This window comes from Vanessa tameamea, chromosome 5 (genome assembly GCF_037043105.1).
Source record: "Vanessa tameamea isolate UH-Manoa-2023 chromosome 5, ilVanTame1 primary haplotype, whole genome shotgun sequence".
Classification (NCBI taxonomy): Eukaryota; Metazoa; Arthropoda; class Insecta; order Lepidoptera; family Nymphalidae; genus Vanessa; species Vanessa tameamea.
The window spans coordinates 12,698,209-12,723,811 of NC_087313.1; the positions used below are offsets into that span (position 1 = coordinate 12,698,209).

The following is a 25,603-nucleotide window of genomic DNA, read 5'->3' on the forward strand; positions in this document are numbered from 1 at the left end:
CAAGAAATAATCACCATTCAATTGTGATGTATTGTAGTGATATAAAATTTTAGACAAAATATGTCTTTAGTCTTTAAAATATTAGTAAGATCATCATATTATATCGAAATAATAATTTACGTTACACTTAGTGGTAGGGCTTTGTACTAACCACTCATCAGATATTCTACCACCAAACGGCAGTACTCAGTATTGTTGTATTAATTGTAAATGATCACCACAGCCCATAGACAACGGGCTGATTACCGTCAGGTGACCCATTTGCTCGTCCGCCTGGCTATACCATTAAAAAACGTTTGATTAATTATTATTTATAAAGAGGATTAATCCTAACATATTCCAATGAACTAACGCGTCAATTTTAAAGGTTTACTAACTTACATCAGATTTCATACAGCTCGAACATTTCCTTACGCTATTTTCTAACTAAAATCCACATAAAATTCTTACTAAATTATACGAATTAAGGGTAATTTACATTCATTCCAATATCAAGTTTTAATCACAGCCAACTCGTCTAGCGTTGACTTATGTTCGATTCGAGATAAGTCATATTTTGTATATTTTTAAAACGAGTTATAAGTTGTAACTGGTGAATTAATATTCCTGATTTCATGTTCGTATATAAAAGGTGAATTTTTATTTAGAATATTGCTTCACGACTGAGCGTTTATAATGGTGGTAATATTTCTGCGGCCAAAATTCGAATCTAACTGTCGTCGCCAAAAGTCAATGTCAGGGAGTTTTCGATTCTTGTAGGACATGGGGGTTGCGATGGTTGAGAGCAAATACAACATTCTACAATAATATTTCTGTTAACATGATACTTGGTAAAATTATCACTGTTCTTAAATAAATTAATATTGTGTTTCGATCCATCGTCGATCGAATCGTAACTGGATTGTTTTGTTAGTAGATTTGGTAAACGACCGAACGGCAACGATTACTTTTCGATTAGATTTCGACTTTTCAGTGGGATTTTCGTCCGGTTCTTCAATACTGTTTTTTTTTCAGTTGTAGCTCTTGCCTGGAACGACACATTTAAAATTACAGGTGTGAATTAGTTGACACAATACCCTAAAAATTAAACTTCATTACTTTTAAATTATTCACATCAAAATTTTGTCCTTTAATTTAATAACATATCGAAAATATGATATGTCTCAGACCGCCCGCCGAATTTTTCGAAGACAAATATGAATCAACGTTAGAAAAACAATTATAGCACTTATTACGACACGTTAAAAATCATTTTACTCTAACATTCATTTTTAGTAACGCTTGTTTAAAGTTGTCAAAACTGCTTAACGATTCTGCGTTCTTTCCGCTCTTATTTCACTGTATTGCATTTTCGTTTGTGTATTATTTACGGTAATTTAAACTCTATAACAAAAGCTTAGAGTTGATTATAGATGGTTGCGTTTTAAAGGGGATAATGTCATCCAATCCGGCCCGCTGGCACGTAAAACGTAACAGATAAATGCGTGCGCAATATCGGGTTACTATAATATTATGTTTTTAACTTTTTTGTTGGATTCGATATCCATTCAGGTGTTAAGATGTTTTGAGGAGAATTTCCTAAAGTAACGATCCCTACATATAAAACAAAGTACCTCCGCCGGGTCCGTCTGTCTGAACGCGATTCGAATCCAGAAAGTACTGAACGGATTTTTATACGGTTTTAATTAATGGAATGATTCTTGAGAAAGGTTTGGAGTATAGTTCATAATGGTTTTGTGACGCTTGTTGAAAATGTCGGAAAATATAATGCAGCCTGGAAGATTAACCCTTAAACGTATTACAATATAAAATTAGTGATCTGTATGTGTGTTAGATTAAAATCACCAATGGCGTCTGTTGGTCGGTGAGGTTAGGAACAATTAATGTTTTATGTATTTTTATTTATATTAGCTTTTATTGGTAGATATAAATGGCGTTAACGTTTAAGTATTTTCTAACAGCGACGGTTCGGTTTTATTATCTCCAGTCAAAACTAGTTTAGGATTCGAGTAATCGGAGATACTTTAATTACAAGTTTGACATTTTATTGCTATCTGTATTGTGAACGTCATTATACAAATATATAATTAACAAAATATTAAAATTAAAGTCTTAGTTGTTCTATTAATTGAATAAACTATTATACATAATTAATTATCGTTATCGATACGTTCAAAAAGTACGATATAATAATTAATAAAATAATATTTTTCTTTTTAAATTACTTTAAAAAAAGACGTGATATTTTACACTACTTAAGTAACTTTATGCTTTGTTACGACCATTCAAATCAACTAATCAGGTATTTTCGCAGATTTCATGCACTGGCCTTAATAATTAAATAAATAAAATATTTATCCGTGGCAACATTGTAAGTTTTTTTTTTTACTAACACAATTTACAATGACTAATGCAACTTAAAATAAATATTAAGTCTCAAACTTCAGTGTCGAGAAGTAGTAAAAAAATGTTTTTATAACGAATGTATTTTTTTATTTGAGGACCTCCGTGGTCGAGTAGTGTGTTCATCAGTTTTCATGGGTACGCCATTTCGAGGTCCCGGTTTAGATTCCAGGCCGATTCGATCAAGAAAAAGTTCATTAGTTTTCTATGTTGTATTGGGTCTGGGTGGTTGTGGAACCATCGTTACTTCTAATTTTCCATAACACAAGTACTTTAGCTACTTACATTGGGATCAGAGTAGTGTATGTGATGTTGTCCAATTTAAAATAAATAAAATTCTAATGATTTGGCTACTTGGTAAACGATCCATCTGATAGGAATAGTGTTAACGACCAATAGACAATAGCACTGCCAGAAACATTAAACCTCATTTCCACTGCCAGTTCCACTATAGAAAATGTGATGAGTGGGTGGTACCTACAAACGGGGTTGCACAAAGCCCTACCGCCATGTCGAGTACTACAAATGACGCTTCAAAATCACAAGTAGAAAGATTTCTTAAACAGTTGTCGCTGTTCAAGAAATCCACCGAGAAAGTAAACATGTTTATTCATGAACGAAACTCAACCGTTAATACTGAGTTATTTATTAATTACACGAATCGGTTCTCCTTTAAGATAATTATCGAACAAGCCATACGATTACCGAAGCTTTTCAGATAACAACTTTCGTTTCTAAACGCAGTAGCCGTTAATGTAACTATATTCTATTGAAAGTTTTAAAATATTTAACGGATTCATTGATAATTTAACTATATATTCGTTAAACTGGTGGTTCTATGGTAATGAGAGATAGACTTGAAGATAATGTTAACAATAATGAAAGAGTATTTAATATAATTAATGAAATTTGTGGCTGCCCGAAATTCGACCTTAAGTCATTAGTAATAAAAATGAGACTCGATATCAGAGAAGTATAAGATACATTGTTTTCAATTCCAAAGCAGTAAATTCCATTTTTGATCAATTTAGCACCGGAGATTATATGCTACAAATCCTATTTATATGATTTGGAATTATTTGAAAAAGAAAACAAACGATCTGAAAACTGGTGTGAAAAACTCTTAAATCTAAATAACATCTAATAAAATATATATTATATTAAATAAATATATTTGAATTAGTTTCCATGTGATGTGAAATATCAAATAAATTGATGAAAAAAAACAACCATCAAAATTGACACATACTTACACACTAATAACGCTTCGGCTTTAAAAGCCGAAATTATCTTGGAGATAAGGTACAAACGAATAAACGGGACACGATTGCCACAATTCATTTAAAAGTTAAATATTTCAACTAACACCAATATCAATCGACGTGTGGAAGACATGTAAGGGCCGTCTCCATTACAAGTGTTCCACCGTGATCATTTGTTACTGACAGCGGTAGCCCATCGGTATTCAATTTAGTTTTATCTACCAAACATTAATCATGTTAATCAATAGTTTTATCCGTCGGAAGTCTGAAGTTAGATGTACCGTACTCGAATAGATAGACGCACATATTTTGGAATTTTAAAGCTAATTCAGCTACTCCGACTTTCCATTGGTTGTATATTCGATTCGGGATTGCCACGGCTGAACGATTGGTCGATCGGGATTTATATATTTATCGACATTTATCTCCTTATGTTGTGGCAGCACTATTGGACATTGTGATGCAGTTCTTGTGCTCGTTTTGGCAAAATTTATCGATCTGAAATATGGATGTTCCGTGTCACGAAGCAACAGGCAATAAATCGCTCGGTTACTTGACCACTGCATATTTAAATATTACGATTCGATATTGAATTCTATCACACCTCTTTTAAGTATTGAAACCATAAATATTTTTTAAATTTAATTAGTGTTACTTAAATTGAGCTATTTTTGCTTTCACTTATTCGTAATTCGAGGTCAGTTTTACATTTAATTACTGCAAAATTTTGGCTTGGCAATGTCACGACAAAGTTTTAAAGCGCGATTTTGTGAAATCCTGGGCGCGGTCATTATACGAACACGCTGAGAAGCCGGTAGTCTCTGGAAGGTAATAAATTTTACTGCGCTTTGACTACAGCAATGATTATAATTATAGATGATGAGCGTGTGCTGTGTAGCCTCTATAGACGTACGAGTATTTACGGGACAACAATTACTTATATCTGAAGAATGTCGCAACATGGAACATAAAGTTTGATCATTTTGATTTGGTCACTATTTTACAAGCTATTCATGAAGAATAATATTAATAAAATATGGCATAGTTGGTACATCTGTTCGTAGAAAAAAAATTATAGTTCTGATCATAGTTTTAATACATTGGTGCTCTTTTAAACTCGACTAGGTAAAGCGACTTATGATTAACGATGATGACTGTGAACGCAAATGTCTTCCGTGTCGAGTTCAACGCTACTGGTCTTTATGAATCCGAAAGATACTCGTTTATTACCTATTTTAAATAAGGAATCTCAGATACAAAACATGAAGTTCGTAATTTGTTTTCGGTATATTTTGATGTTATTCCAAAACGACTTAACCGCCATTGTCAATTGAGATATTATTATATCAAAATGTGTATTCGTATGATATTTGATTTGGGTTGGTTTATTTTTCTTAAAACATCGTTCGCTTTAGTATCATAAATGGATATTAACTTAATTTATATTAATATTTAGTTTATGGAATTTATATTGACTTGAAATCAATTAAAATTATATCTGATCAGCCTAAAACGATTTGTTATCATTTATTTTGCTATCGTTAAATTTGAAAATAAACATTGATTTTAAATGTGAATTACATTCATGAGCAGTTCAAAATAAAAACGGCTCCTCACTTTAAATATTAAAATAGAATTTAAGGGCTCTTAAAAGTTTCTTATGATTTAAAACGTCTTTAAATTACATGCTTAGACTTTAGAGCTTGATGCTGTATATTATTATATGTGTAATATTTAAACGCGGTTTGCGTTTGATTAGAGCTCTCATTTAAAAATGATACCTTATTGTAACGATCGATTTAAATGTTCTTGTTGGGATTTCGCAATGATCATTTATTTCATCTTATAACCCGATTTCTAATGTATCTAGTAATATTGGTCGTTTTAAGATCAGATATAACATGCGCGGCGCACGCGCCTGCGGCACGCCTGTTCCAACTTAGCCTTTGGGTCTTTGTGTTGTGAAACTGTGATTTACCTTATCTCTGACCTCTTTTGTTAAATGCTAAAAACGAAATGCTTAGATTTATATTCATTTCTGTTGTTTAATTATTATTATTATTTAGAAGACTTCGAAGTACGTTTAATATCAAGCAGTTCTGTTAGCATTCTTCGAAAATATTCCCAAAAGTTACCGTGGAATTTTCACCGCTGGAATTACGTCAAAGAATGTCGGCTAATAAGTGAGAATTTTTCGAGAGAGTGTAAATCGGTCCCCTTTTTTTCGCGGTAAATTTGGGAAAAATGTTTTAATAATCTTCATTTTTTGGTTTTTTAAAATACAATTTGTCGTCGTTTAATATGTGACATAAAAAGAAAACAAATTTGCAATTCATAAACTAATAATTTATCTTAATCACCAGGCCACTTGTGTGTCAAAACGGCGCAACTTGCACCAATTCGGTGGGCGGGTTCTCCTGTATCTGCGTCAACGGCTGGACTGGTCCCGAGTGTTCAGTGAACATTGACGACTGCGCAGGCGCTGCTTGTTTCAACGGCGCCACGTGTATCGATCGCGTTGGAGCGTTCTACTGCAAATGTACTCCTGGAAAAACTGGTATGTGATGGAATTCTTTTACATGTTTTTGATCTTCTGTTTTCATATTCTACTGTTAAACATCAATACTTAATAAGGATTGGCAAAGAATATATCATATTAGTTCATTTGGTAACAAAAACGCCTTCTATATGGAATATTGATTAATCAAAATTAATTAATTTTATTATTATTCTAGTAGTATGATTAGTAATCGTTTCTGTTCATCTTCAGGTCTTCTTTGCCATCTGGACGACGCGTGCACTTCAAACCCTTGTCATGCAGACGCCATTTGTGACACGAGCCCCATCAATGGGTCCTACACTTGCTCGTGTGCTTCAGGGTATAAGGGCTTAGACTGCTCTGAGGATATCGATGAGTGTGAACAAGGTTGGTACGAGTGGTGTTTCTGATCTATGCTTGCTACCTACAAATTAGCAGACTGTTACTGTTGAGCTATACTTTTCTTACCTTTCGAGGAATTTGTAGCCACAGCGTGAATGTATTCCATCCTTTTCAAGTTTATAATGTAATAAATGAAACACAATTCTTAATTTCATGATATATCAACGGTATATATTTGTACAGGATCACCATGCGAACACGACGGCATCTGTGTGAACACGCCCGGCTCCTTCGCCTGCAACTGCTCCGTCGGTTTCACGGGCCCCCGTTGCGAGACCAACGTCAATGAATGCGAGAGCCATCCCTGCAGGAACGATGGCTCGTGTCTCGATGACCCCGGCACCTTCCGCTGCGTCTGCATGCCTGGTAAGTACTCGCTTGAAATATAGATAGAATTAACTAGTCGATAACACGCATTTATGGCATTATTCATTTTAATAGCAGTGGCCTTCTATTAAGGTGGAATCAGACGATTCGGTTTTCGTTAATTTAGCTCTTTCACTTATAGATAGATAGTGTCATGTCTTAATAAAAAATTGAAACGAAAGTGATCAAATGAATTCATTAGTAAACCGATACGACTTAATTTTGACATTTTTCATAGAAATCAATATTCACGCGAATGAACGAAAAAACGTTCTTCAGAGTGAATCGTCTGATATCATCTTTAGGGTTAAAATGAAATAAACCTCATTATTAATTATATTCTACTGTATGTACAAAGTGCAAGTAAAGCGATATATGATTTTTTTAATCTTTAAAACTTTGGTAGGCTACTATGCGTATGGACCATCTGATGGTTCCTGCCCATAGACATTGACACCCTACGAAAAGCCATTTTAGTCATTCCTTACATCGCCAATGTACCACCAACCGTGCGGTCTATGATTTTATGTTCCTGGTGTCTGTAGCTACACTGGCTGTATAGTCTATTTCAACCGAAACAAGGAATAAAGATAAACAAACCTTAGATTAACGTATTTTATGCGATTCGCCAATAGCTCAGCTGTAGTTTGCACTACTAAGAGATTTCGAGTAATATACCTTTATTTATAATACAATACTATTAAACTTAACAGCTTATATACACTTTTACTGACGTTAAAACGAAACAAAACCATTTTTTCGAAATTACATAGTGAATATCATAGATTAATCAAGCTCTCGATCAATGATATCGACTTACTTGTCAAATGCGGAATAGACTGTACATAGATCGGTCGATAAACTAAATTTTCAAATACTAGTAATCGTCTCCGTAATGTACTTTTATTGGATCGAGCGCACCAACACGTTCGTTCAGTTGAAATGTGTTATCAAAGTTCCGTCAATCATCTAAATTATAAATCGATTTAAAGAAATTGCGCTTATTCGTTTCGGAATTGGACTGTAGCTACAAGAGACAGTGTCTCGTGTAGGCCATAGACTCATCACTACGTCTGTACGCGACTAACTCAAAAACTATCAAACGGATTTTTAAACGGTTTCCAGAGTCATACATGATGAAGGTTTGGGTTCACGCAGCACACATGTATATTATGATATTATTGTTATATGTAGATCCTTTTTCTATCCGAGCGAAGCAGGGTCTGGTAGCTAGTTAAATCGTATACAAATGCTTATAAATCGAATCTTACTAATATATATTAATGCCAAAATTTGAATGGATGTTTGTTATTCAACGCCAGAGCGACTGAAGAGTAATTTATTTGGTACGACGATATATTATATTCTGGAATAGAACATATGATACTTTTTATCCATAACTCTTGCACCCCCCACTCCCCCTTACACGCGGTTGAAGCCGCAAGCGGAAACTAGTAATATAATATGTGACGGTAAAAGATATTTTTTTCGTGATGAAGAGTTAGACAGCGAAATGAGAACAGATAATAAATGCGCTTTTATTCTAACCAGTGACGTATTTAAACATCGGTTTCGTATTTTTGATTTTCATGTACTTGTTGTTGCTTTATGTCTATTGAATTATACCTTGAATTGTAAAGTAACGGCATTGTAGTATCTCCTATGTTACAATTTGTTCCTCGGTTGACAGCTTGATGATAATCATTACCTGGAAAGAGATGGATTGTGAAAAGTGCACCAGGGCTGCTAATGCAGGGAAAACGATAAAGAAAAAAAAAAAATTTCCATTTGGCAACACTCTTGTCGAATTGACATATATTTATTTCACATTTAGGCAATATTGTGAATCGTGTTTTAATTTAATATGAACTTCAGAGTGTTTTAATGAATTATTTTTATTAAAAAAAAAAATATAATAAAATTTATTACTAACTATTCAAATCAATGTTGCCAGACTATTATAATAATTGTAATATTGAATGCCTCTTACTATTAATGTTATGCATATTCACCTGTTAAGTACATATTCTTATATATTTATACTTTATAGTTAGCGCACATAGCAATTACTGTTGAATTTGACATGGGTGGGTGCCGTGAGTGCCTCATAATAAAAAATAATAAAATTCTATCGATTATGTTTGAACATAAATGTACAAATGTAACTCTAACATTCAGCGTAATTACAAAGGAAAATATTTGCAAATCGAGTGTCTGTCGAATGAAGTTCGAAAAAGTTATGTTTGCGTAATATAATGGTTAGCACTTTTATAGTTTTTGAGACATTTTTTATAGTGAATTTCGTCATACATTTTTTGAAACACTATATGAAGCCGTTAATATAATTTAAGATATCAGGAATATATAGTTTTTATTCCTTTTAAGTGTCTTGCTAATGTGTACGTGTTTTTAAACTATTCAATTTATCATTCACTCAATCGATGACGAATCGGTGACTATTTTAAATACCTCGTGTATGTCGTCAGTAGATCATTTCACACATACTAAAATCGGAGAACGTATCCACACTGTTATTATAAATGCGAAAATGAGTTTGTTTGCTTAGCTTTTACGTATTAACACCTAAACAAATCAAATAATTTGTGTCGTTTTTAGGGGTGCAGAAAATGTCAGAGCATATCTAAAACCTGCCCCCCCACTTTCACATGAAAATTTAAAGAGAGATTCAACACATAAGTACACATATAAAAAATTTTTTTTTTAATTATTTAATTTTCTGAATCGCCATCTAATTAAAATGTGTTGTCCCTTAGAGAATATACATTGGTTTTTTTTTTTTAATTATAATTACAAAGGTAAAATTATTTATTGCGTGAAGTAACAAAATTAATATACACGACGATTATATTTTTTGCTCAATCGTCATCCTTAGCCGAGCGTCGGTTCCCATGACGATGTGAGCACCCGACTCAGTACGCGGAAGCATTGCGCCCGCGCAACGTTAATTTAACGCTTAATATAAACTTTATTAAAATGCAATAAGGACTATTTACGGACATCGCTAAACGTTGATACTATTACATAGATACCTATTATTAATAAATAATATTTTTATCGTTTGCGTAACTATTATAAAATTCGGGCGAAATTTTATATATTAAATACATTCGGAGTACATGAGAACCGAAATTTATATAATAATTTAAAAAGTAATTTATTTCTATTATGAGTACGTATAGCCGTGCCCTGAACACGTTGTCAAGTATACAAAACATGTTTGCGATGCAATGATGCGGATGGAACCACTCGTTGGAACCGTCCCCCATGTCATATAATCCGTTCAAATCAAATACACCTTCATAACTACGTCCGTAGAACATAAAACTTACTTTTCAATTTGGGCGCATGAGACGCAACTTCGAGTGCCGTATAACCCTACTGAATTGAGAAGGTTGTTTATGGTAACAAGGTTATATAGATGTGGACGCTATTATATGCAGTTGTGTAATATCACTTATCTCACGCATGAGTGATTCCAGACTTGTCTGGCAAGTGGACTAATAAGGGCAAACGCAGCACTTGGTATGACATTATAATTTTTTATAGAATAAAACACGTCCCGTGGGCCTTTGCACTCGTTTTTTATGAAGATGCAACCGTTACTTGTTTATTGCCCACGAGCTGGTTGAAACATTTTTAATATGTCATTATAAATACATATTAGTTATCGGGTCTCCGCCCTTATGTGATCTATTGCAATTGAAATACCTACTTGTACATTTTTGTATTTGTGACTTGTTTACAATTATTCAGACGCGAACGGTTAAGAAATAACATTGATTAAGTATAGAAATCTTTTCATAAAATCTCTTGACAACAATTACGGAGCTTTAGAAGGGCATACTTATTCCTTTAAGAGATTTCTTTCAACACACTCAAGTAGGAAAAAATTACGACAAAAAAGTCACACAAATAAATTAAAAAATAATAGTTATATATTTATGTTATATTTTATTGTTATTACACATGGAGTACACCTGTCGTCATTATACGAATATCAATTATACTTTACAAATTTTAAATAAAGAAACAATTTATTTTAAAAATAAACTTTAGTGTCGTTTTAAATTTAAAAAAAAAATCTTCAAAATGAATACTATAGGTTATATATACTATACAATAATATATCTTTTATATGTTATTTTGTTTCACCAATATCAAGATGCAACATAATTTATGTCGGTATGTGATACTCATAATGCCTAACAAACAAGCTGCTTGCGTTTACAAATATAAAACCTTTTTAGTATTCAAACTTTTTTTCTTTTTATTCGCGACGTTTTTAACGTTTAATTCCCGAAAAGCACCTGCAGTGCGATTCTGTAAGAATTCACTTCGTATCTCACTCGGGATATGTTGACTACCGACTTACAATGATACTATTTTGATACGTGTGTTTTTTTAAATGTTAAAGCCAATTTTGCATTTCAAATTACGACATATCATATGTGATTTCTGCGGTGAGCTTCGAGTTTCTTACAGAATACCCCTGGTCAATACTATGTTTATATGTGAAGTGTGCATTAAACATTCAAATATGCGCATAAAACCGGCATTAGCTTGCGCCCGCGTCGGACATTCTTATTGTGGCTTGTGATCCGAAATCGTGACAAAGGCTCGTGGTACAAAGATTATTTGACAGCGAATACGGAGCCATTCTAGACATTTCGTTTCGCTCCGACCAAATACTATATTTAATCATGTATCTCTATGTATGTTTAGTAGTTTGTGTCGGTGTTATGATAATTCATTAATCATTAAAATAAATTATATAAAGACTCACTGCATTTTTGACCACGCTCCATACAAATCCGAGTTATATATGGAGCAGATTTTCATCTGAAACATGCCGGTTTTCCTCACGATTGCTTACGAAGAGTGTTACACTATCAAAACAGTCAAATAGTGGCCGGCATTTTGTATAATGATATCATTCTATTATTCGAGTATGTTGTTTTTTAAAACAAATTTTATACTACTGTAAATAATAGGTCATATGTTATTATGTGAAAGGTTAATTACATGATTTACCTTTCACGCAACATAGTATTTTACTATAAATAACAAAACGAACTCAGTAAGTTTTGTTAAGTAATTAATTTAAAAAAAAACCATGTATTTTAAAAAATATTTAGCGATTTCCATTTACACCATCCGTCGACCCGCGACATGCGCTCGCGCACTGGGCGTGGCCTCCCCTCCCTAACTACCATTTTGGTAGATACGATAAAGGCTCAATAGGGCATGTCAGCTATACAAATGCTTGCATAATATTTTATTACTCCGAAAAATTGGTATTGAATTGTTCTGTGAAGTATAATGGGCTTAGAGTTTGCTCAGGTTGGGAAATAGTTGATTTGATTTCATGTCGCTCGTCGTAATAGGATCTAGATCACTTAAGAATTTGGTTGCGCAAATATATAAATCGTCATTGCACAGGATAAACAATAAGTTAAAACGTGTAACGGCGTTATCATCTTTATACTGGGACATATTCTGAACGAGCTTAGTGACAGATGTGTAAGAGACTGGATCAAATCCGAGCAAGCATTAATAAGTTTTCATATGATTAGTTTTGTTTATAATTCTTTTAATCCTCGGATATTATGTCAGTTGAAAATCTATCACATATGAATCCACCAACTAGTATTGTTCTCCGTGGTGAAATAACTACCAACCAACCCTCACTATAGTCGAAGCTTTTGCTCAGAAGTGGGATATTAATTTGGTGGCAGGGCTTTGTGCAAGGTTGGGTACGCATTGGTGAAATGTAAAGACTGGTTATTATATCTTACAGCGTCAATTTCTATGGGCGGTGGTGACCATTTACCATCAGGCGGCACATTTGTCCGTCCGCCTACTCTCATTATATAAAAAATATATATATATTTACTCGTAACTTTAAGCAACAGTGAACACATATGTATGTTTTAAATACACGACGATGAGTTAAGGTTTACGTCTTCAACCGTTTGTAAATTCTTCAATTTATATTATTCCGTTCAAGAAAGTCTCCCCGTTTCGAACATGTAGCATACATTTCGATTCGTCAAACGTACGTACGTACGTCCACTCTGACATTTTAATTAAACATTGTCCCAGTAATTAACACGCCAGTACGCTATTCCCTTGAAAACTAACTTTGTTTCGCCCATTACTTATTAAGTTTTACGAGTCTAATGATCTTTTAACTGAGTCAAGTTTTACCTTTTTTTTTTCCTCGTATGACTCATGTTTGATACTACAGATTTGATGTAATTTTACCAGACAACATTAAGGAAATAAATCTTACGCGACGCTTCTATAGAAACACGTCTTCTACGCTTGGTCATAATACATTCATCATATTTTATACCATAGTTGAATGGTGAGTGAGCCAGTGCCAACAAGTTCCTTAGGTTGGTGGCGCATTGGCAATGTAAGGAATGGTTTCTTACGTTGCCGATATCTATTGGCACTGGCACAAAAAAATAGTACAGCGACATATTTTAATTTATAGATCATAATAGCGCCAATCGTTACCAAAAAGTGTTACAGAAGTCGTTTTCTAATGGTGATGGGAAAATAGGTATAAATAACTCAAAATCTTGTCAAAAATAATTCTACAACTCACTGCCATAAAATTCAAATACCAATTAGCTGTGCGTCCGAGTTAACGACTTCATTTATGCGATGCATGAATTCTAATTTATAGTGTTTTAAATCAAAACGACACGTACTAAATTATATTGATTATAACGAACAAACAAAATAATTTATGTTTACTTTAATAATAAATCTATTTCAGGCTTCACGGGAACACAATGCGAAGTGGAAATAGACGAGTGCGCCAACAATCCGTGCCTGAACGGCGGCGTGTGCCATGACATGATAAACGCATTCAGATGTACTTGCGTCATTGGGTGAGTCTCTGTAACAAACTAACGTGTTCATCTTAAATTATTTATAAGCTGTTCTAACATGCTTACTTTATTTCCTGGGAATAATACTAAAACTACTATTCCAAAATATGGGTAATGCTCAGATAGGTTCTATGCTTAATTCCAGAAATGCTTAATGGAATTTTCAAAAGTCGAGCATTGAATTAGCAAGATGAAAACATCTTATATGATGATGACTTATATGTTTTAGTGGTTAGTCCATACGTAGAAACGTATACTTTATTTACTTCCATGGTATTCTCATAATATCGACATTATATGTCCAATTTTTTCGTGGAATAGTTGTCAACACGAGGCTTTTAATTATTTAAACTAATAATAATAACAGCTTCTCTTAAATTGCTTTATCCTGTTAGACAAACATTTAAGAAATATATTAAAATGTATATCGATTTATGAGTAAAGAAACAGATTGAAAATTCAAGGTTATTAGTCGACTTAATCTTAAATAGCCAAAACATTTAATAGTTACATCAAGTGAATAACTCAAACTAATGTTTCTTTTACAGTTTTACCGGTGCTCGCTGTCAGGTGAACATCGATGACTGCGCTTCAAGTCCTTGTCGAAACGGAGGCACGTGTCATGATTCCATCGCCGGGTACACTTGCGAATGTCCACCCGGATACAACGGTGAGTTTGGACCAATGTTTGAAGCAACGTACAAAATATATTTACTATTCAAATTCAAGATTTCTCATTATCATCTTTATAAACTCGTGCAACGTCAGCCAAGTATCCCAATTCTCAATGATTTCACAGGAATGTCGTGCGAGACCAACATCAACGACTGTCTATCAGCACCGTGTCACCGAGGGGAATGCATTGATGGGGACAATAGCTTCACGTGCAACTGTCATCCGGGATACACGGGCCGCGTGTGTCAGACCCAGATCAACGAGTGCGAGTCCAATCCTTGCCAGTTTGGAGGTTGGTGACGTTCTATATGAAATTAATTTATTGGTAGCAAATTTGTTCAAGTGTGTTGGGTCTGTGTCACATTTAAACAATTGTATTGGCGTAGTAGCACATGTATTAGTCGTTGTAAGACAAATATTTCAATTAATATTGTTCGATTATTGAAATCCTATACAAAAGTTGGCACAACTTTCGTATAGGATTTCAATAATTGCAACTCGCTAAGTTCTAGGATTAAGTAATTTCATTGCGTGAATGATAAGACAATAACACGGCCTGATTTATATTTTCGACTGTTGCGACAATTATAGGAATTGCAATCTACCGTATGGATATGGATGGTATGGACCAGCAGATAAAATTAAATTTTATTTATGTTTCGTATCATTTTCTAATGGATTATGAGGAAAGATTTATGAACAAACATGTGTTTATTATTCGGATATTTCCAGTTCCCGAAATCAGATTTTTATCTGTAATAAATAGATTAAATATAAATAATATAGCATTCGTGTGCTTTTATTACGAGAAATATAAATAGTTAGTGGATGACATTTTGCATTCAGGTCATTGCGAGGATCTGATCGACGGATACCAGTGCCGTTGCAAGCCAGGAACATCGGGTCGGAACTGTGAAATCAATGTCAACGAATGCTACTCCAATCCTTGTAGGAACGGCGCAACTTGCATCGACGGCATCAACAGGTGAGTCGCAATTTATATTCATATTTGACCTCAATCTTTGGGATCTTACTGCACTTATATGGGATTATTTGGAGGGACCAAAAGTATGTTTAGTAGTTGTTACATGTCACTGATTAAAATTTTTTCTCCTCTTTTAATGTCTATCCTTTTCTCTTTCACACGCAGCAACAATTACTTTGAGTAAGTGCTTTTGTATTACAGCATGGTTTATTGTTTTCGCTTTTTTTAATCGAATCATTGATTTGATCAGTCACGACGGTTGCTTTATAGATTTCAAACGGATTCTTATTGTGGTTTTATGCTTGATAAAGTATTATTTGGGTTAAATATTATTCAATGGGATAGGACGATATGTTTGTTGGGTCTGTATTCCAAAAAAAAAACTTCATGAATATTACTTATTTTACTTGATTTTAAATAAAGAATAATTGAATACAGTTGAAAATAAATGTTTTAGTCTCCTGTAAGTATAAATTGATTACGCATGACAAATTTCATCGAAATCGTTCTCCAAGTCCTCTAAAAACTGCATATACGCATGCTCAGATCCAATCTATAGGCACTGTCTAACTCAAACGTGCCTTAGGTATACCTGTGAGTGCATCCCCGGCTTCACCGGCCAACACTGCGAGACCAACATCAACGAATGTTTGTCCAACCCATGCGCCAACGGCGGGAAATGCATCGACCGCATCAACGGCTTCCGCTGCGAATGTCCGAGAGGATACTATGACGCTAGGTATGTGATCTGCTGATGTGGTAGCCTCTTAATGTTGTCTTTAATTTTGAACTTTTCATTGGTGGTTAGGCTATCTTATTAGGTACTATCCATGCGCCAACTATTCTATTGCCGATCAACTTTATTTTCTACCGTTACGTTATAGTATTATGTCTGAACAGTTGTCATTATGGACATACAAAAAAACAAAACAAGCGTTGAATCGTGTTGTGGTTATAATGTAACTAATATTTGTTTTGGTTTAAAAAATGCAACGCCAACATCCAATGTTTGTCCAATCATAGGAACATTAATTTTATTTGGTATTTAATTTGAACCAAGAGCATGATTGCTTACTAATTTTATTTAGTTAAAAAAAAAAAACAAATAATAATAAGTTTTTAATATTGCAGATGTCTCTCGGATGTAAATGAATGCGCATCGAACCCCTGCATCAACGGTGGAACATGCGAGGACGGAGTCAACCAGTTCATCTGCCACTGCTTACCGGGTTACGGAGGTACGTTATATACAAATATAAATGTGTAAATTAATTCCATAATCGAATCTAATTTCTAATGTCAATATTTTCATGAACTTGTACCAATTGATTCAGATTGCTTAATCTATAAAAATAATAATCATTTTCGAAGTATTGATTTAGCTTTAGCGGTTCCTGTGTAGTATCTTAAAGTTTATACTCCATTGCTGATATTTATCTATGTCCTTACATATCAGTCAACTTACTGCATAATAATGCCGCTGTTTACCAGTATTATTTGAGCAAACTTCTGTGATTTTAAGACAGACAATTTATGTGTAATGTCTTAACTTCAGAGCGTTTATAAAATCAATATTAAATTCAGGTCAGCGTTGTGAGCGAGATATCGACGAATGTAGCTCCAATCCGTGCCAACACGGCGGCACGTGTCACGACCGACTCAACGCGTACAAGTGCGACTGTGTACTCGGCTTCACTGGTGAGTAAAGTGTTATATTCTAACGCTACAAATGCTACACTCGGCAAAGTATATCGTGTCTTTGCCTTTATTCGGGATAGTATAAATCTAAAGTGTAATTCTCAGGCGTGAACTGCGAGACGAACATCGACGACTGCGCGGGCAACCCGTGCCTGCACGGCGGCTCCTGCATCGACCTCGTCAACGGGTACCGCTGCGTGTGCGCTCCCCCCCACTCCGGCCGGAACTGCGAGAACACGCTCGACCCCTGCCTGCCCAACCAGTGAGTTAAAAGCAAACCATATAAATTTTTGACCTGACATCTTCGGCGCAAATGAATTTGAGCAAGCGGTGGACCCGACATAGTATTCGGTCAGAAGGGGCTGGGCTAAACCGTCGACCTCCTCCAGATGCCGGCACGGCGGGCGCTGCATCGCGGAGGCGTCGTACGCGGAGTTCACGTGCCAGTGCCCGGTGGGCTGGACGGGCGCGCTGTGCGAGCGCGACGTGGACGAGTGCGGCGTGACGGCGCCGTGCCACAACGAGGCCACGTGCATCAACACGGAGGGCTCGTACGCGTGCCTGTGCGCGCGCGGCTACGAGGGCAAGGACTGCGCCATCAACACCGACGACTGCGCCTCCTGTGAGTGCTGCCCTTTGTTGCCTTATTTTCGAATAACCGACATTACCCTTTGTACGTTTCCAAAAAACTATCTTCGACAGGTATGTTCGACACACCACATGATTTTGAGTAGATATTGCATTTACGTATGTCTTCATTATTTAGGTTACATTCCATAAGTCTACTTATGACGTTATGATTGTTTATTTCGGTTCTAATAGCTATCTTCACTTACAGTCCCCTGTCAAAACGGTGCAACGTGCCTGGACAGTATCGGCGACTACAACTGCGTGTGCGCGAGCGGCTTTGCGGGCAAGCATTGCGAGGTGGACATAGACGAGTGCCAGTCGCGGCCGTGTATGAACGGCGCTACTTGTAATCAGGTTAGTTTCAGTGTTATTGATTTGTATTTCAGCTGCAATACGGATTGAATGAACCCGTACAAATATCTAATACTCCATTTTTTCGATCCAGTATGTGGCATCGTACACGTGCACGTGTCCGCTCGGCTTTTCTGGGATCAACTGTCAGACCAATGACGAAGACTGCACAGAGTCGAGTTGCATGAACGGTGGCACCTGTATAGATGGCATCAACTCTTACAACTGTTCATGTCCTCCTGGGTGAGTTGCTTTTATACATACGATCAGAAATACTAATGAACAATATATATCCGGTGGAGTTACACGTCGATGTATCTCTTATCATCAGTAATTTGGTATGTAAAAGTTAGTAAACAAATAAAAAGACAATCAATTTGTTGCTTTATTTATTTTAGTGTATTTTTTTTACTCCTTCTCAAACATTTTACTATTTTTTATATAAATATTGACCGAGATAGATGACGACGTTGTAGGCTGCATTCATTTATCTTTAATTATATGCAATTGAAATGAACAGAAGAGTTTACTAGATCTGAAATGCGATGTGAAACTTAATAACTTGTAAATTTTCAGGTACACGGGTTCGAACTGTCAGTTTCGTATTAACATGTGCGACAGTTCACCCTGCGACAATGGAGCGACTTGTCACGACCACGTGACCTTCTACACGTGCCACTGTCCGTACGGCTATACCGGCAAGCACTGTGAAGCCTTCGTGGAGTGGTGAGTGTACTACCCGTTGTATGTTTAATAAATATGACATAACTTTATGTCTATTAGGTTAACTTATTTAAAACTATCTTTTTTATTAGAATTATTTTTATTAATATATAGGTTGTAACATATTTTTCACAATATTTTAACAAACGAAATGTTGTAATTAAATATTAAATTTAATGATACACATTATAACATTCGTGTAACACAATATCTTGATGCCATCCTGTCCCCAGGTGCGAGAACAACCCGTGCGAAAACGGTGCCACGTGCTCGCAGAAGGGCCCGCAGTACACGTGCACGTGCGCGCCCGGCTGGTCCGGGAAGCTGTGTGACGTGGAGATGGTCTCCTGCAAAGATGCTAGCATTCGGAAAGGTATACACCGAGTGGAGACTACGTCTGCAATCATTACGTTTTTGTATTTTTATATCGTTTGACTAACTTTTTGAACTTTAAATAATATCATTGTTTTTGTCGATAGGTGTCAAATTGAAACAGCTATGTAATAATGGATCCTGCGAAGACATTGGTAATTCCCATCGATGTCATTGTCTCGAGGGCTACACCGGCTCCTACTGTCAGAAGGAAATCAACGAGTGTGACTCCGCTCCCTGTCAGAACGGAGCAGTTTGCAAGGACCTAGTAGGAACCTATCAGTGTCAATGTGCAAAAGGTTTTCAAGGACAGAACTGTGAACTTAACGTCAACGACTGCCTCCCGAACCCGTGTCAAAATGGAGGAACATGTCACGATCTGATAAACAACTTCTCTTGCTCATGTCCTTTCGGTACACTTGGAAAAATCTGCGAGATAAACGTAAATGATTGCAAACAAGACGCCTGCCATAACAACGGCACCTGCATGGACAAAGTCGGGGGCTTCGAATGTAAATGCCCACCAGGTTTTGTGGGTCCCAGGTGTGAAGGTGACATCAACGAATGTTTATCCAACCCCTGTTCTAATCCCGGCACACAAGATTGTGTGCAGCTGGTCAATGATTATGACTGTAATTGTAAGCCTGGCTACATGGGTAGACATTGCGACGCTAAAGTCAATTTCTGTGCAAATTCTCCATGTCAAAATGGGGGTATTTGCACTGCGATTCAGGGTGGACATGAGTGTTTGTGTAATGAAGGATTTTACGGAAAGAACTGCGAGTATTCAGGCTATGCATGCGATTCTAATCCATGCCAGAACGGCGGATATTGCCAAACATCAGAAATCGGTGACTACATCTGCGATTGTCCATCAGGTTTGTCTGGTATAAATTGTGAAATCGATTCTATGAACGAATGTTTAAGTAATCCATGTAAGCATCCCGAAGCACGTTGTATCGATAAACCAGGTGACTATCTTTGTTATTGCCCGAGGCAATGGACCGGCAAGAGCTGTGACATCCATGACCCTCACGCGAGAGGTGGATACGGAAGCCCCATGTCTGGTGTTTACAATAAAAACCCCGGACTAACACCTCTGGAACTAGATTTAGCCTTCCAAAGAGAGAAGTGTGTTAAGTTGGGTTGCAAAGAAAAACAAGGAGACCACCACTGCGATGAAGAATGTAATACGTATGCCTGTGAATTTGACGGAAACGATTGTTCCCTGGGTATCAACCCTTGGGCAAACTGCACGGCGCCTATAAAATGTTGGGAAGTTTTCATGAACGGAGAATGTAATGAAGTTTGCAACACTCAAGCCTGCATGTTCGATGGAAGAGATTGCCAGAAATCGTTGCAAAAATGTAACCCTGTTTACGATGCGTACTGTCAAAAGCACTACGCTAATGGACATTGTGATTACGGATGTAATAACGCTGAATGTAATTGGGACGGACTCGACTGTGAAAACGAACCACCCGATCTAGCTGAAGGTGTTATGTCGGTAATTTTGCTCATGGACATGCGAACTTTCAAGGAAAACTCTGTAGCATTCTTGCGAGATCTCGGCCATCAGCTACGAACTACGGTTCTAATAAAGAAAGATCATTTGGGTAACGATATGGTCTATCCATGGAAGGGATCGGCAGATGTGGGCTTACAGGACACGGAGTTCGGAAAGAAACATCAAATAGTCTACACGGAGAGAGGGCAGTCTGGAGTTCAAGTGTATTTAGAAATTGACAACAGAAAATGCACGTCGATGTCCGCATCAGAGTGCTTCTTTTCGGCTCGTGAAGCTGCCGACTTCTTAGCAGCTACTGCGTCGAAGCATTCTCTATCACCAGACTTCCCTATTTATCAAGTTAAGGGTGTAAATGCTCCGATAGATGAAACTACAAACTTTAAATACGTCTTTATTGGCGTGATTCTAGTTCTATTAGCGGGACTCCTCATCGGAGTTCTCGTCACAGCACAAAGAAAGCGAGCTGCTGGTATAACTTGGTTCCCCGAAGGTTTTATTCGCAACAACTCATCAACGCGACGACGTTCGAGACGAAGAGGTCCCGATGGGCAGGAAATGAAAAATTTGAATAAAGGATCTATCGGATGTATCGATGTCGACATCAATGGTGGGCACATGGGTCCACCCCATTGGTCTGATGATGACGATGACGGGTCTGCTCCTCCCAGGGCTAAGAGACCTCGCGGTCCAGGTGATGCCAATGGCGCACCCGGTGGCTATGCGTCTGATCACACTGCGATCACTGATTATGAAGAAGCTGGGCACGAACCGAGAGTATGGACCCAACAGCATTTGGATGCAGCGGATATCAGAGTGCCTCCCAGTATGATGACGCCGCCTGCCATCGTAAGTATTACGGAAAACATTTATATCTAAAACTCACTTTAAGGGGAGTCACAAGTAATATTACGTATCACGTTGGATATCGAATTTAATATAATTTTACATCTTTTCAGCACGATACTCACGTAGACGTGAACGCGAGAGGACCTCTAGGTATGACTCCTCTGATGGTCGCAGCCATAAGAGGCGGAGGCCTGGACACGGGTTCCGACGTCGAAGACGAACAGACGGCCCATATAATTTCAGAGCTGGTCGCTCAGGGAGCGCAGCTCAACGCCGCCATGGACAAGACCGGGGAGACCAGCTTGCACCTCGCCGCAAGGTGGGTGACTCCTCGCGCCGCTCACGGATCAGCTAACGCGCATGTAGTGGTGTAACGTAACGCGTCTCCCCTCGGCGCAGGTACGCGCGCGCGGACGCCGCCAAGCGGCTGCTGGACGCGGGCGCCGACGCCAACTCGCAGGACAACACGGGCCGCACGCCGCTGCACTCCGCCGTGGCGGCCGACGCCATGGGCGTGTTCCAGATCCTGCTGCGCAACCGCGCCACCAACCTCAACGCGCGCATGCACGACGGCACCACGCCGCTCATCCTGGCCGCCAGGTGAGATCGTCGATCGTCTCTCTCCCCAGCCTTGTATTATATTACAATTTTTTTCATGCATATTTCTGTTTATTGATCAAATATAAAAGGGGTCTCGATTTATCCCGGACCTTTCGGAATTTTCAGTCTGTCCAGAACAAAGTTACGGTTTGTATTTAATGTCGCTCGACATCCCACAACGGAACGGCATGCTTCAATAAAAATATTTAATCTTCGATTGCTAAATATTATTTTCACAAATCCCCTCAGGCTGGCCATAGAAGGCATGGTGGAGGACCTGATCAACGCGGACGCGGACATCAACGCGGCGGACAACAGCGGCAAGACGGCGCTGCACTGGGCCGCCGCCGTCAACAACGTGGACGCCGTCAACGTGCTGCTCGTGCACGGGGCCAACCGGGACGCGCAGGACGACAAGGTACACTACGTAATGTTTTGAATCTTTTCTGATATTATATCTCTAAATATGCTACTTACTGAGCATTTAGAGCCATTTTTTTACCCTTAACCGATGACTATAAGCATATATTTTGAGCTCAATTGAATAATAATTTCTAATTAAACTAGGACGAGACCCCATTATTCCTCGGAGCTCGGGAAGGTTCGTACGGCGCGTGTAAAGCGTTACTGGACGCGATGGCGAACAGGGAGATAACTGACCACATGGACCGACTGCCGCGAGACGTCGCTCAGGAGAGGATGCACGACGACATCGTGAGATTACTCGACGAGCACTGTCCGAGACCACCGCAACATCATCATCTCATGAGTGAGTTTATCCAAATTATTTACTGTTTAATTTTTTAAATGCAATTAATTAAACTATCGCAGCTTATCTGTTGAATTTTGATCAAATCGGAGAGCATTTTATTTCATTTTATTGACTTGGTAATTGCGAAAGAAGACTTACGACCTTCTTTTTGGAGCAATTTGGTAATATCAAATATAATTATTAAAAGTGCTTCCATTATATAGTTAAGTTTTTGACAGCAGTGAGACATGCAAACTAGCCTCCTCTTAATAAATATTTCTTACCAAATATACACACCTACACAAGTATCATGGTTTCGTATATTAATCAATGGAATGTTCCCGCAGCGTCGCCCACGCCGCACCCGCAGCTGATCAGCCAGCCCACGGTGATCACGGCCAGCAAGGGCAAACCTAAGAAGCCCCGCGCGAAGCCTGGTCCTGACAGTCCGCAAGACGCGTACGAAACGACCATGCAAGCCTCACAAATGAGACGGTATGTACGCCAATATACAATTATATATGATAATTTTAGCTTTTTTATTTTCTAAATTAATAGTGCTATTTTGTGATGAGATAATGTATGGAATTAACAGTACGATAGAATATATATCTTAAAAAAATATTATATCTTCGTGTTTACTAGATGCATCTTGTTTCTATGTTTTAAATATTAAAATAACTGATCTCCTATAATACCTTTAAATTATTTTAAAAAAATCTTTGTATTTTAGAAAACCGAGTGTAAAAAAGAACAATAAGAAAGTGGCACAGGAAGTGCCCCAGAGTGTGGAGAGCTTGGCATTCAGTCTGAGCCCCGTTGAATCGCCGTTACAAAATTTACAGGTAAAATTATACATTAATTTAAAAATATGATGAAAACCAAGTGATTTGATTTATTTATTATATTCTTTCATCTCTATCCTGGTCTGAATCGATTATTAAAGTCACAAACCGAAATTCGAAGGTTCTAGGTACCGCTGGTTCTAGTTTTATAGACTACTAAACTTGAAATTATACTTTAGAGCACGTTTAAAGTCAATTCTGTGTCGCTTTCAGGATCTACCGTCGCCGTACGACGCGACGTCGCTGTACTCAAACGCGATGGCGCAGTACCCGCCCGTGGAGCAGCTCGTGCAGCACAAGCAGCCGCCCAGCTATGACGACTGTGTTAAGGTACGCGGACGAGATTACCACCAATATTCAATATATGATAACAAAGTTTATCGAAATCCTAAATCGCAAATATATTTAAAAGAAGAAAAAGGATCGACGGTTCAACGGTATACAGCCACGTCTATCCACTTATAAGTCGGATGTACGATGACATCAGTTGTCATAGTCTAGTTGACGTTTTAATCTTAATTAGAAAGGAAAATAAATAATTGGATAATTACTCGAGCAGAAGTAAACAGTCGTAAGTTCCTAATATAAAATGTTCCCGCAGACGGGGCAGGCGCTGCAGTACGGCGGCGGGCTGGGCGCCTCGCTGTCGCCGCCCTACTCCAACCACTCGCCCACGCACAGCAACCACACCACCTCGCCGCACGCCTACATCGGTAACTACCCCTCCTCTTCGCACGTGCTAAGGATGCCAGGTCTGATGATCTTATGAGGTCCTGAGTTCGAACCTCGGATCAGCTCGAATATTTCTGTTTAAATGTTCAGGAAGGATCGAATAATAAATCAAATAGCAAGATAAGATCGGACTTTAATTGAACTCTAAATCTAGAGGCATTTCTCTCATTGGAATAATTTGTCCCGGTCACAAAGATACTTACGCGATATTGTCACGTGTTCCATTACAGATATAATTAATGTTATCGCCTAATCACTATACTTTATTTTGAATACAAAATATTTCTAAAAATGTTTAACGTCAGTAAGCTACATAGTATGTGCCGTGCAGGCTCGCCGTCGCCCGGCAAGTCCCGGCCGTCGCTGCCGACGTCTCCGGCGCACATGGCGGCGCTGCGGCACCACCACCTGGACGCCGCCGCATACTCCGCGCTCGTGCACCTCAGTGAGTACCCGCACTGCACTCGCGTTGCTACTATTTAATCGACACTCTTGTTGCGATGTTTGAGAACATATGCCTGTGTCTGTCTCATGGCGTATGACTTTTAAACGTATGCAATTATTTTTAAATTAATATTGATTTAAACTGCATAATGAACTATCGCTTGATTTATCTGTACTGAAACGATCACGTATCGTAAATGGATGTCACCTATGCGTTTAAAATACGAATTGTATTTATATTATGGTCCAATAATTAGATCCTCGTGTAACCTAGTAGTGCTGTGTAATCTTTAATGACGAGTATCCCGACGTTCGCCAACAGACGCCAACGGGCAGCACAACGCGCAGCTGCAGGCGGCCATGACGCACGCCGCCACGCTGGGGCAGGTGCAGGGCGCGCAGCACCCCGCCATCACCAACATCATGTCCGGTGAGTGCTGAGTGCTGCTATGCAATGTTTATGATATGTATCTACTAAAAGATTGTCGAAAATGAAGTGTTTGCTATGAAGCCATTTCAGTTAATATT

The 25,603-nt window shown here is 37.7% G+C and overlaps 1 protein-coding gene across 1 annotated transcript in view; it reads left to right on the top strand.

Annotated features, from left to right (window-relative positions):
* The window catches only part of LOC113404413 (neurogenic locus Notch protein), a 114,987-nt gene that overhangs the window by 86,880 nt on the left and 2,504 nt on the right, over positions 1-25,603 (top strand). Inside the window, exons 6-32 of the mRNA XM_026645294.2 lie at positions 6,029-6,222; positions 6,436-6,591; positions 6,790-6,972; positions 13,781-13,895; positions 14,444-14,565; positions 14,695-14,862; positions 15,417-15,555; positions 16,142-16,294; positions 16,687-16,793; positions 17,140-17,253; positions 17,359-17,515; positions 17,643-17,875; positions 18,092-18,237; positions 18,329-18,477; positions 18,811-18,960; positions 19,191-19,330; positions 19,437-21,703; positions 21,814-22,022; positions 22,103-22,303; positions 22,553-22,721; positions 22,871-23,072; positions 23,402-23,549; positions 23,788-23,899; positions 24,113-24,229; positions 24,501-24,612; positions 24,963-25,076; positions 25,398-25,505. Coding sequence (XP_026501079.1) covers positions 6,029-6,222; positions 6,436-6,591; positions 6,790-6,972; positions 13,781-13,895; positions 14,444-14,565; positions 14,695-14,862; positions 15,417-15,555; positions 16,142-16,294; positions 16,687-16,793; positions 17,140-17,253; positions 17,359-17,515; positions 17,643-17,875; positions 18,092-18,237; positions 18,329-18,477; positions 18,811-18,960; positions 19,191-19,330; positions 19,437-21,703; positions 21,814-22,022; positions 22,103-22,303; positions 22,553-22,721; positions 22,871-23,072; positions 23,402-23,549; positions 23,788-23,899; positions 24,113-24,229; positions 24,501-24,612; positions 24,963-25,076; positions 25,398-25,505 — 6,185 coding nt within the window. The remainder of the gene's footprint in view (positions 1-6,028; positions 6,223-6,435; positions 6,592-6,789; positions 6,973-13,780; positions 13,896-14,443; positions 14,566-14,694; positions 14,863-15,416; positions 15,556-16,141; positions 16,295-16,686; positions 16,794-17,139; positions 17,254-17,358; positions 17,516-17,642; positions 17,876-18,091; positions 18,238-18,328; positions 18,478-18,810; positions 18,961-19,190; positions 19,331-19,436; positions 21,704-21,813; positions 22,023-22,102; positions 22,304-22,552; positions 22,722-22,870; positions 23,073-23,401; positions 23,550-23,787; positions 23,900-24,112; positions 24,230-24,500; positions 24,613-24,962; positions 25,077-25,397; positions 25,506-25,603) is intronic.